This window comes from Cynocephalus volans, chromosome X, assembly GCF_027409185.1.
Source record: "Cynocephalus volans isolate mCynVol1 chromosome X, mCynVol1.pri, whole genome shotgun sequence".
NCBI lineage: Eukaryota > Metazoa > Chordata > Mammalia > Dermoptera > Cynocephalidae > Cynocephalus > Cynocephalus volans.
The window spans coordinates 137,022,527-137,035,158 of record NC_084478.1 but is presented as its reverse complement, the minus strand read 5'-3'; the positions used below and the strand labels follow the sequence as shown (position 1 = coordinate 137,035,158).

At 32.7% G+C, this 12,632-nt stretch overlaps 1 protein-coding gene across 4 annotated transcripts in view; it reads right to left on the bottom strand.

The window, feature by feature from the left end:
- STAG2 (STAG2 cohesin complex component) overlaps positions 1–12,632 on the bottom strand; it is a 116,071-nt gene that overhangs the window by 16,204 nt on the left and 87,235 nt on the right. For all 4 annotated transcript variants that reach the window (XM_063083167.1, XM_063083166.1, XM_063083170.1 and 1 more), the window contains exons 24-28: positions 11,454–11,628; positions 7,698–7,837; positions 6,125–6,226; positions 3,440–3,588; positions 1,844–1,972 (exon numbers count right to left, since the gene is read on the bottom strand). In XM_063083167.1, coding sequence (XP_062939237.1) covers positions 1,844–1,972; positions 3,440–3,588; positions 6,125–6,226; positions 7,698–7,837; positions 11,454–11,628 — 695 coding nt within the window. The remainder of the gene's footprint in view (positions 1–1,843; positions 1,973–3,439; positions 3,589–6,124; positions 6,227–7,697; positions 7,838–11,453; positions 11,629–12,632) is intronic.

Below are 12,632 nucleotides of genomic sequence, written 5' to 3'. Positions count from 1 at the left end.
ATCTAGCCAGTTTGACTGCTGTATGGTATTCCATCATTTATCAATCTACTGATACACTTTCCTGTTGATGGATGTTTAGGTTGTTTTGAGGTTTCCCCTATTCAAACAATGCAATGGTCAACATTCTTTTATGGGTTTCCTTGTGCACATGTTCAAGAGTTTCAGTAGGGTATCTCCTATGATTAGAATTACTGGATCATGAGGTAAGGGAGAATCTTCAACTTTACTAGGCATTGCCACATAGCTCCACGAAGTGGTCTTGTACCAATTTATATGGTCAGCAGCAATATATAAAAGGCTCTACTGACTGCTCCACTTCCTTGGCAATGTCTGACATTATCAGACCTTAGTTTTTAGTAATCTGCTAGGTAAGAAATGTTATTTCATTATTTTAATTTGTATTTCTCTGATTACTAGTTCTATGCAATTTTTAATTAGGATAAATTTATATATAATAAAATGCACAGAAATTAAACATATAGTTGGATCAGTTTTGCCAATGCATGTATCCACGTAACCCACATGCTTTTCAAGATGCCTATCAAGATACAGAACATTCATTTGACCCTGGAAAGTACTCTAGTGTCCCTTCCTATTCAATCTTCCCAACCCTAGAAGTAACCACTACTATTGTGATTTCTATCACCATAGATTAGTTTTTTCTGCTTTAAAATTTCATAAAATCTATATAGTCTTTAAATGCAAAATACCAATGGACTTTCAGAAGAGATTATCTACACTATGATATATTAATATTATTCTGCCTTTTTTTTTTTTCTTTTTTTTTTTTCTTTTTTTGTGTGTGTGAGCGGTAAGGGGATCGCAACCCTTGGCTTGGTGTCGCCCGCACCGCTCTCAGCCAGTGAGTGCACTGGCCATCCCTACAGAGGATCTGAACCCACAGTGGGAGCGCCGCTGTGCTCCCAGCGCCACACTCTCCCGAGTGAGCCACGGGGTCGGCGCTTATTCTGCCTTTTTATAACTCAAAGTCAAGCAGGGAAAGGTGGAAAGAAAAAAACAAATTTTTTTTTTTTTAAATAACTGGTAAGGGGATCTTAAACCCTTGGCTTGGTATTGTCAGCACCACGCTCAGCCAGTGAGCTAACCGGCCATCCCTATATAGGATCCAAGCCCGTGGCCTTGGTGTTATCAGCACCGCACTATTCCCGAGTGAGCCATGGGCCAAGCCCCTTAGAAAGAAAATTTTCAGAATTTAAATCCATTTTTTGGACTCTCTTATAAGTCACCAATTAAAAGACTAAACCAGAAAAGTGCCCTGCTTCAATGGTCTATTGAGACCATTGTTAAATAGTTAAAGTAAAAGATAAATAGGAATTTCCACTTTCCAGTGTAGCCACAGCTCAATACACAGACTAACTGGGAAGCTCCTGATGGACTGCCAGTATTATTGTCTTTTAAATGCTCCCTACTGGACCGGCCAGTTAGCTCAGTTGGTTAGAGTGCAGCCTTATAACACCAAGGTCAAGGGTTTGGTTCCCTGTACTGGCCAGCCACCAAAATTAATTAATTAATTAATTAATTAATTGAATGAACGAATGCTCCCTCCATAGTGGGACTAAGGAAAGAATGCAAATAAAAATACATAAAGCATTCAAGTTACATCTCAAAATCCACAACTATACTGGGAGGGGACTTACTATAGTAAAATGTAGTATTATGCATAGAAAATAGTTACAATCCTTAAATTACAAAATTGCTGAAGTATAAAGTTTTTCGTGCATTAACTAATCTGTGTGTGTAGAAGGGAAAAAACCCAAGTACACCAATTGTTCTTAAGAATTACAAAATGAAATTAAATAGAACATTTCTGGCAAATACATACACTGTTCTTTTGTCTTGTCGAAGTAGTTTAGAAGAAAATTCACTCAGAATATCAAGAAATGCCAAATTTAAAGGTGGATGACTCTCCCCTTGTGGATTAGGCTCTTTAAAAGCAAATTCTATGCCATCTCTGCAAAGAAAAAAATTTGAAATAAATATTTAAGGGACTATAGTAAAAAATTTAATAACTTAGGAAATTTCACCTATCCTTTTTTCCCACTGCTAAGATAATTCCTTTGCCATACTTTTAGTTTGGGGAACAGAGAATAACAAGGCTGTATAAGAATGAGCAAATAATTTACATTTTATGTCACTGTTACTTTCATTAAAACAAAACAACACACACACACACATACCAGTTAGCCTTCAGTTTGAATGTGGTTTGGTATATCTACATTTTTTAGTCAATAATCATTTCCATAGAAAATAACCCAAATTCTCTCACATAATAATAATCTTTTTTCAAGACATAAAGGAGACCTAATCTAACGCACAGGACTAATTTAAAAATAATGACTAATGACTATTTGTAATGACCCATTAAGAGTAAAGTATTAAAATTAAACTCTACTCAGTGACCACTTCAACTATATTTATGTGGCAATAAATAACTCTGTTAATCAAAACAACAACCCACCATTATATTCTATTAAAAATGTAACTGGTTTAAAAAACAATCCAGATGGAATTGGGGAGGAAAGAAGAAAGTCTATTACATGAATAAAATCATATTCTCAAAATAATTACTATACCTGTGGTACTTAAATATTACCTAAAATTAGTATTCATTGTATTAAAAGGCATAAAAATAAACTTGAGAGTTTTAGAACAAGGTGACAGGAGAGAGTGAATTGAGTTTGGGGGAGGTATGGGCAAAACATAAACAAGAGCAAGGAATTTTCTGCAGGGAGATATTAACACTTTTTAACAAAGTAAGCAAGAGGAGTAAGAGAGACACAAAACAGAGAGCTCTCAATGAAGGAGAGTACAATCCTCTTCATTTTGCCAAAGGCAAGGTTCTTTAACCCACATTTAAGAGACAAAGGGTTTTAATATACAAATGTTGGGTATGTTAAATCTCTAAAATGTACTTAAGTATAATTGATCACTGAATTACATGCCTAATATAAAATCAGATAATTTTTAATTTTGATAATAGGAAGAAAATATGCAAACAGAAAGGTTGTGGCACAAAACAAGGAAAAAGGTCACTACAAAATACAAAATAGAACCAGAAGAGAAAACTTGAGATAAAGGAATCAAACTTCAAAATTTTCTCTACCTAGCAGTAAGATTATGACAAAAGCTGTTAAGAGATTTTTATAATGCCTGATGAATATATGCTGCTTTGCTTCACATAATTTAAAGACTCTGCATAGTTTTAAATTGAAACAATAATTTTCTTATAAAGGGAGTTTTAGTCACAACTCATTTGTTGAGACAACACTTTAACTGGTTCTTAAGGAAACACGGTAACAGATTTATAAACTAATAATAAAGTATAAATTTAATTTAGTTATTCCAAACGAAAGGGCTAGATACAAAAAAGTTTCATGATTAAAAAATACAATAGCTCAATAAAATGTTTGGAGATTACTTGTGTAGCATGGCAATGGCTTCTCTTGTTTTCAACTGATCAAGTCCAAAAGTTAAAGCAAAACGTCGAGCAAGTTCTTTGATGCCACTAAATGTTGAGGATGATCTATCAAAATTATAGCCATTTTCCTGTATCATTTCATTAAAAAGCTGTTCGGAAAGAAAGACAGAATGTTAGAATTTTTTGTTAACTATGGTTTAACATCTTTTAAAATATATTTTCTATTTAAAATACAGTAGGTGTGCAATAAATGAGGCATTGTATTTTATCTTAAAACATGGACTTTTAAAAGCATGACACCAATTACCAAAATTATAGCACTTCATGTATTTAGAGGTTGTTGCTGACATTAGAAACTATTTAGGTTACTTTTGGCAGAATGCTATCTCCTGATATTAGCTAAATATTAACATAGCATATAAAAAACATGAAGAAAAAGGAACCCACTAAATTAGGCAACTATGCTCTGTTATTTACATTAAGTCATGAATCTTCATATCAAGACCTTTCATCATAAAGTAGTGAAAGCTTTGAAATTCTGATGTCCTTTGACTAAGCAATTCTAATTATAGGACTTTATCCAAAAGCAATAGTGATAATAATATATATGCACAATACTATGTACAAAAATGTTTGTTTTCATGTTATTTGTAATAGCAAAAAGTGTAAAAGACCTCAACATCAAACAAGAAAAGATCTTGGTTAAATTATAGTCCATCTAAAATGGAATATCATACAGCCATTAAAAATGCTGAAGACTTCTGGGTATATATCCAAAGAAAATGAAATCAGTATATCAAAGAGATATCTGAACTCCTGTGTTCACTGCAGCATCATTCACAACAGCCAAGATATGGAATCAACCTACGCCCATCAGCACATGAATGGATTAAAAAAAATGCAGTATACATACTATTCAGCCTTAAAAAAAGAAGGAAATCCTATCATTTGCAACAACACGGATGAACCTGGAGGACATTATATTAAGTGAAATAAACCAGGTACAGAAAGACCAATACCACATTGTCTCACCTATGTGTGGAATCTAAAGAAAGTCAGATCACAGAAGCAGAGAACAGAATGGTGGTTGCCAGGGGCTGGGGGTGCGGAGAGATGTTGGTCAAAGGGTACAAAGTTTCAGTTAGACAGGATGAATAAATTCTAGAGATCTATTGTACAGCACCATGACTGCAGTTTAAAATAATGTACTGTATATTTGAAAATTGCTAAGACAGTAGATCTTAAATGTTCTTACTACACACACAAAAAGATATGTGTTAATTAGCTTGATTTAATCATTTCACAATGTATACATACAAGGGCACTTCAAAAAGTTCATGGAAAATGGAATTAAAATAGATATTTCTATAAACTTTTCAAAGACCCCTCGTATACTTAAACATCACACTGTACACCATAAATACATATACTTTTTCCATTTTTTTCCTTTTTTTTTTGCAGCTGGCCAGTATGGGGATCCAAACCCCTGACCTAGGTGTTACAACACTGCGATCCAACCAACTGAGCTAACCAGCCAGCCCAATATATATACTTTTTATTTGTCAATTATACATGCCTTAATAAAGCTGGGGGAAAAAATAAACCCCTCGTGCTTCCCCCCAAAAAAGCTGAGGAAAGTATTGAAAAAGGCTAAGAAAGCTATTAAAAGTAAAATCGTTATTAAGTAAAAACATTAAGAATAACTTATATTTTATCCATTTTTTATATTTTGTAAACTTTCTACAGCAAGCAGCTATTATTTCGTAAAAGAAAAGTTGTATAAATGCTACCTTTAAAACCTTTTAAAATTTTATTCATTTTAATAAAAAGCAACAATGTTATCAGATTGGAATGGGTTGGGTTGTACCTTGCATGCAAATTTTGTTTCTAAAGACAGAAGTATACTAAGCAAATAACGTTACCTAACTAAAATTAAAATTGCCTTGCCATTGCCAAAATGAAAATGACTATCATGTTTTAGTTTATACAATCCATATATGCTCACTTTTTGAGTTTGAAAATGTATGAAGAAAAAAGAAAAATTCATTTGAAATCTACCAAAGAAAGTTGAACAAGTTGATTGTTTTTCCAGACAGAGATGTGTACAATTTTATAAGGATTCTGACCTGTAACAGTTTTTCTTTTATTCTCACACTATATATTATGGAGATCTTTACACATTAATGAATATAGACCTACCTAATTTTAAGTGCTACACAACAGCCAGTGTAGAAATGTACTACACACTAGATTTATCTAAAATCATATTGATGGACTTTTGGGTAATTTCTAACTTCCTGCTATTATAAACACTGTTGTAATGTACAATCTTGTAAACCAATTTTTGCAAACTTTTCCTATTACAATCTAGAATAAATTTTTAAAAGCAGAATTGCTGCCTCAAACGGCATACACATTATAAATTTTTACACATATTGCCAAACTGCCTACTATACCTGTTTCCTCCATACCTCAGACAGCTATAGGTTTTGCCAATTTTGCCAGTTTGAAAGCAGTAAATTTTCTCACTTGCATTTTGGTTTACTTAGTGAGATATAATATTTTGTATTTCTACTTTAATGAACTGTCTATTGTATCCTTTGCCCAGTTTCAAAAATTGTTACCTTGTAAATTATTACTAAGTGTTAATTATGGTAGCTAAGGCTGGTATTCTTAATGCCTTACCTGTTGCAAACTGAGAATAAGGGTCTTAGCACACTGAATTTTGTCTATTTGCCTCGTTTTACTCATTGTTTCTTTGATGATGTCTCCATAATCATTATAATACTAAAAAAGAAATGTACACAAATTAGAGCTTTATCTCCTAAAACTATTAGACACTAAGACTAATTTTAGGTTAGTCACATAAGCATGTCAAAAAGTAGGTATTTGGCCAAAATTACATTTTTCAAATACATGACAGACTGTTAGCAAAACTTTAAAATTATTTCTAAGTACATAATCCCTAACTTCAGTAAATTCTGAAACACCAAAGTTAAGATCTAATCAAATTAAACTCTAGACTTTGTTTTAAATAAAGGAGGTATGAAATAAGACAATAATTAAATTATGCAATCTTCAGAAGTAACACAAAGGACATAAACAAAGTTCTCTTTGTGAACTATTAAGACAATGAACATAATCACAGTTACTCTCATAACTTACTCATTGCTATTGGGCATGTAGGCCATGAGCAGTTTTATAACTTTATTAATTCGCCTTATAGAAACTAACAGCCTTTAAACACATTTAAAAGAAAAACTTACTGTGTATGACATTTACATTACCCACTGCATATGAACTTTTCTCTAATTTAAGATCATGTTTAAAAATACATACATGTAACAACTACCAAAGATAACATAATAACTATGCCCCTATGACTAAAAAAATTGACTTTAATCTAGAATACCTAAGCCTAAAAGTCTGAATTTTATTAAGTAACTTCATAAACAACCTTAGTTTTAAAAAAAACAAAACAAAAACTAACAATTATCATGCCAGATGACTTAAGTTCCAAAATAATTTTCAATGGTGCTAGAATTCATGTAGCAAGATATTCCAAAGAAAGGATTAACTAGGATTTGACAAATTTATTACATATATTTTATTTCTTGAAAAAATTTAGATTTATAATTAGATTTTACTTGAGAAAGGATTTTAAAAACTATCTTACCATATTTAGTAACATTGTTATATTAACAATATGCTTTCTACTACTACTTCAGAATTAGAGAATCTCACATACATTTATGAAAATTATGAATAACCTATTGCGAATCAAGTCAGAATTTGAGAACCAAAAGGAACCTTAGCTATCGCAGTGAAACAGATGAAGAAACTCAGTATGCAAAAGGTATTGACTTACTCAAGGTCATAAGCTGCATAGTAACCAGGCCAAAACTACCACCCAGGTCTTCTGACTCCTAAAGCAACACTTTTTAATACTACATCAAGGAGAGGAGGGACGTTACACTAAATCATAAATGCAATTTCTAATTGTGACAGTTAACCTAAAGCAGGCCGTTTCCAATATTCCAAATGCAAATTAATGCAATAAACCGCAAATGTCCATTAACAAGAGGAGTAGAAGTGTGAGGAAATGTTACTGAAAATATTAAATATTTCTAAATAAATTTGTTATACCAGAAAAGTAACTTCCTATTTAAAAAATTCAATGGCAACCAAGCACAAAAACCAGTGTTACATTACCTTTTAACAGTTCAAAACTATCTTGCTATCTATTTTTCAACTTTACCTTCATATACTGCTTGAAGATATCTGCAGCTGTATTCATCTCCACCACAGTATATACAATTAGCTTACAAAATGCTGCAAGTAAATTCCTCCTTTTGTGCAGAGCTTCGATTTTACTGGCTTCATCCTCCTGCTGACCATCTAAGAAAAAAGTTCCAAACATCAAGCCATCTTGTAGTTTACTTCAACCATATTATTTTTTTTTAATTCTCACTATAAAACACCCTTTTTTGGAGAATTTGAAAAAGGAAAAATCATTAAAATTAAAATTAAAAATTATGACCACTCAATTCATTCTAATAGACCAAATGCTTGTGACATTAAATAATAATTGGATGGTTGCTTGCTGAACATGGAACAGGAACAAATGGAATGAGACAGAGGAATTGATGTTTAGAGAAGTCAGGCTAAGCTTGCCTAACACATTCATATACTTCCCTAACAGGACAGTTTGTCAATGAGATCTCCACATTCAACGTCTGTTTAAGGTTCCTTCTTTCCTGAAGACAGCCAACCTCAGAAATTCTCCAGTCCCTTGCAAGGATGATCCCATCCCACCTCCCCACCAACTCTTACTGACACATTAGTCCTTTAAACAGATTAAATATATTCACTTAGACCAGCCTAAAAACGATTCTGTCTTTTTAAAATAACTTTGCATATTTCTGCCCATTTTGTGAGATCTTGACATTCAGTTCTCAAAAGGGCAGACTTATTTCCAAATTTGTACCTGGGTAAGCCCCACTGCAGCCTCCAAGTACTGCCAAAGGATTGTTTCTAATTATTTCGTACTGCAAATAAAACTGTGATAAAGCCTCTTACATAAAAGGCTGTGTAAAGAATTTTCTTCTGGACAGATTTTACCATGAAACTACTTGTTTTAAAAAAAACACCAGCACATATTAGCTTACTTTTTTTTTAATCAGTGAAGTTAAAGTTTTTTGTATGTTTACTAGCCATTCATAATTCCGCCCTTGTGAAGTCTGTTCATAGCCTGTCAGCTTTTCAGTCTAAGATTCCCAATATAAAAAAAAAAAAAATCTTGTGTAAAATAGGTTTATTTATTTATAGTTTTTGTCCTGTTTCTAGTAATCCTTGATAACTGCAAATAAATTAAAACCAAATTTTAAGAATAAGAGTTTAAGACAGACCATCGGAAAAAAGTTTTCTCACAAGAGTATGTTCCAGGATGTCAAAGCCATTTGCTAGAAACCTAAACCATGTCATTTACTCTTTTAAAAGATTACTGAATATATATAAGCTAACCTTTCCCTAATGGACGATTACAATGGACAATTTCTACATGATATTGTTTTTAAACATTGTTCATAGGAACTTGAAATATATAGATTTTTCCCCTCTAAAGACTAAATTATCCAGATATTAAGCCCTGATTTTTTGTTCACTTCTTATCAAAAAGTAGCCACTTTTTCTCTCATAGGGATTAAACAATGTAGAGAAATGCCTGACACACTGGGACTTTCATAAGGGTCAGCTGGCATTATTATTATGTATTGCCAGTGCACTGCCTCTGAAAGCATTCCCTATTTTACTCTCCCTTTCTAATCTGATATGGGCTAACAAATCAAATACCCAAGGGCCTAAAACACCAGTCATTATATGAGGATGAACAGCAATGGAAACTGTCATATGATGCTGGTGGGAGGATAAAATAACACGAGAGTACTTCAAAAAGTTCATGGAAAGATTCGTATTATCTTACAATTGAAAATGAATAAATAAAATGTGTTTAATTCACATCACAGAATATTCAATTAAGATGAATAAACTGTAGCCACATGTTGACACTGAAAAATCTCAAAAATAATGTTAACTCAAAAGAGCAAGTTACAAAATGTTCAACATTATAGCATTTATGTGGAAGTTAGCAACAGAAAGTAAACTACATATTATTAACAGACACATAAATTCCTAGTAAAATAAAATTTAAATGCAAAGTTGTGATAAACACCAAATTTAGGATAACCATTATATCTAGGGAAAAGGGCAGAATAATGAGACTGGGAAAGGATACAATAAGGGTCTCTTATAACTGCTTTATTTTTTTTTTTTTTAAATATCTGAAACAAATACAGCCAAATTTCACAAAGATTGGTGGGTATGTACAAATTTGTTATATTTTATTTCCCATAGGACTGGAATACATTTCATTTTAAGAGTACAAAAAGAAAAAAAAAGTCCAAGTTTGATAAGACTTTTTAATTCTAGAAAGCTCCTAGAGAATTAAGAAGTATTGGCAAGTTTATTCTCAAGTTTCCTATGGTCTAAATGAAGCTGAGGCAGTCCCCAATTAACAAAAAGGTACGTACCAAAACATTTTGTATCAGATTTTAGAATGCATCTATGCTTTCCCATAGAAGTTTTAAAAAGTCCTACTCATCTTTTTGGATCCATTTCAGATGTTAGCTTCTCTTTTTTTTTTTTTTTGTCTTTTTCATGACCGCCACTCACCGGCCATTACCTATATAGGATCCGAACCCGCGGCGGGAGCGTCACCGCGCTCCCAGCGCTGCACTCTCCCGAGTGCGCCACGGGCTCGGCATATGTTAGCTTCTCTTAATGATGTTTCGACCCCTGTAGACCAGTTAGAACTTCCTCTACATGCCCACTACACTTTGTATATGCCTCCATTACTTATCAAACTGCATTATAATTACTTGTTTTGGGATGTCTTTTGCACTCGAATTTAATTCTTGAAGGAAGAGACCTTGTCTCATTTTTTCATATCCACAGCATCCAGTACACTGCCTGCTGACCAATAAATGTTTGTCAAATGAATGTTAAGAATAAAAGTTTAACTAAACCAACAGCTGAGAGTGAAAGGTGAAAAACAGAAAGTATAAAAACTTTTACTACATGGACTTTGACAACTGTTTTGGCTACTCTGGGTCTCTCAATTGCTTTCCTAGTAAGTTTAAATACGTGAACAAAAAGCTCGTTTTTGCTAAAAACATGCTATATGCTATATCTAGAATTATATATGTTTATTTAGACCTTGACATGCAGTGATGAGTTAGTTTATGTATGGATATATACATGCTGACACTATATTTTCCTTCAAGTATAACTTCAAATTAAAAAACCCAGAAAGAAGCCACCAAATACTACTTGCTTTTCCATGACCTCATGCTTAAGTAAGGTATCTGTGTATGCAATTAGGTATGACAAGTAACTTAAACACTAGGTGAGGCTGGTTTGATTATTTTCCTGTGAAAATTCTGTACTGCCCCAGACTTTTATAGAACAGTTTCAAACATTTTTCTAACATCACAGTTTAAATCCCCAAAATACAAAAATCTGTTATACAAGTATATAAGAAAAAAGTCACTTAAAGAAATACTTCATTCTCCTCAAATCACCTGAATATTGGTATTACCGATGAATAAAAGGAAGATGGAGTAAATTTTTTAAAAAGTACCTATAACATGCCCAGGCACTGTAATAATCACATTGCTCAATTTCAATTAATCTTCAAAGTTCTATGAGGTAGCTACAAATTAGAAAACGAGGCACAGGGCTAGTGAAAAGCAGACCTCTAAGTTGAAAGCCTATGCTTTGCAGCATCACATTCTCTTTACACTATTACAAGAAATGAACACAAATGGGCTGGAACATATATTTGAGTTTTATGTTTTAAGGATAAAATATATTGTAGTGCAAAAATGTACAGAACTGCTACTTAAATTTGATTTATGATGGACACAGAGATTTAACAAAAAGATGGCAATAAAATTACCTGCACTATTATTATCATCATCCTGTTCAATGAAGACATGATCCAAAATAAAGCTGAGCAACTCAGACTGCAATGAAGAATCAGGCATGTAAACTAATGGCTCTAACATATCACGCCCTCCTGACATAATCTGATGGCTGAAGATCATCAAAATATCACATAGAATAGTGAAAGCCTATTAAAAAAAAAAGAAAAGGTTTCTCATCAATGCCATAAATAACTTACATATTGAACACAGATAAAGAATCCAACTTTCTATATTTGAAACTCTTAAGAAAAATTGATGTTTAGTATTTTTGAGATTTTAAAGCTGAAAAGTATAATTTCTGTAACAATAACTACTAATATTTACATAATGCTTTACTAACTGCAAAGCAATTTCACAAATATTTTTTTATTTTCAGCAATGCAAAGTAACTTGTACAATATATGTTAACACTGCCAAAACATGCAGTCAGGACTCAAACTCAGGTTTCCTGAGTCCAAATCCCCTACTTTGCATTACACCCCAATGCCTCATAATATTCATTCTCAGATGTGAAGTAATGTATAAACTTGGTACCATTCTTTGTTCTATGGAAGAAAAAAAACCACATGAGGGGTCTTTAAAAAGGTCATGGAAAGATTGGTATTATTCTTCAATTCCATTTTTCCATGAACTTTTTTGATGTGTCCTCATATCAAGGAGATTTGTATTAGAATAAAGATCAAAGAGTCCACGGTAGTCTTTAAGCACTCATTTTTAACACGTGTAGTGATTCATTAAAGACAACATAACCCAGTATGGGCCTGCTTACTACAATAAGGGACACATGATAGTATCATGACAAACATAAGAGTGAAGTTAGATCTCAAAGAGCTTGATAAAAACTCTGCCAAATGTTTGAAACGAAGTCAAACACTGGAAAATTAGTCAAAAGGTAACAGGAAAAAGTTAACTATCTGGTTGGAAGGGATAATGAAAACAGAATTTATGGGTCACAAAGTCAACTGGAAAATACATTTAAAGAAAGACTTGCTGGAAAGACATATTATAATACAGAACACGGAGCAGATCTTAATAATAGTTTCGCCTTTTTGGAACTACCACATTTATTTTTTCTCTTTACTTCATGCTTTTACCCCTTCAATCTCTTCGCATTTTACTACTATAGTAGTAATTCACATATACCAGAATTT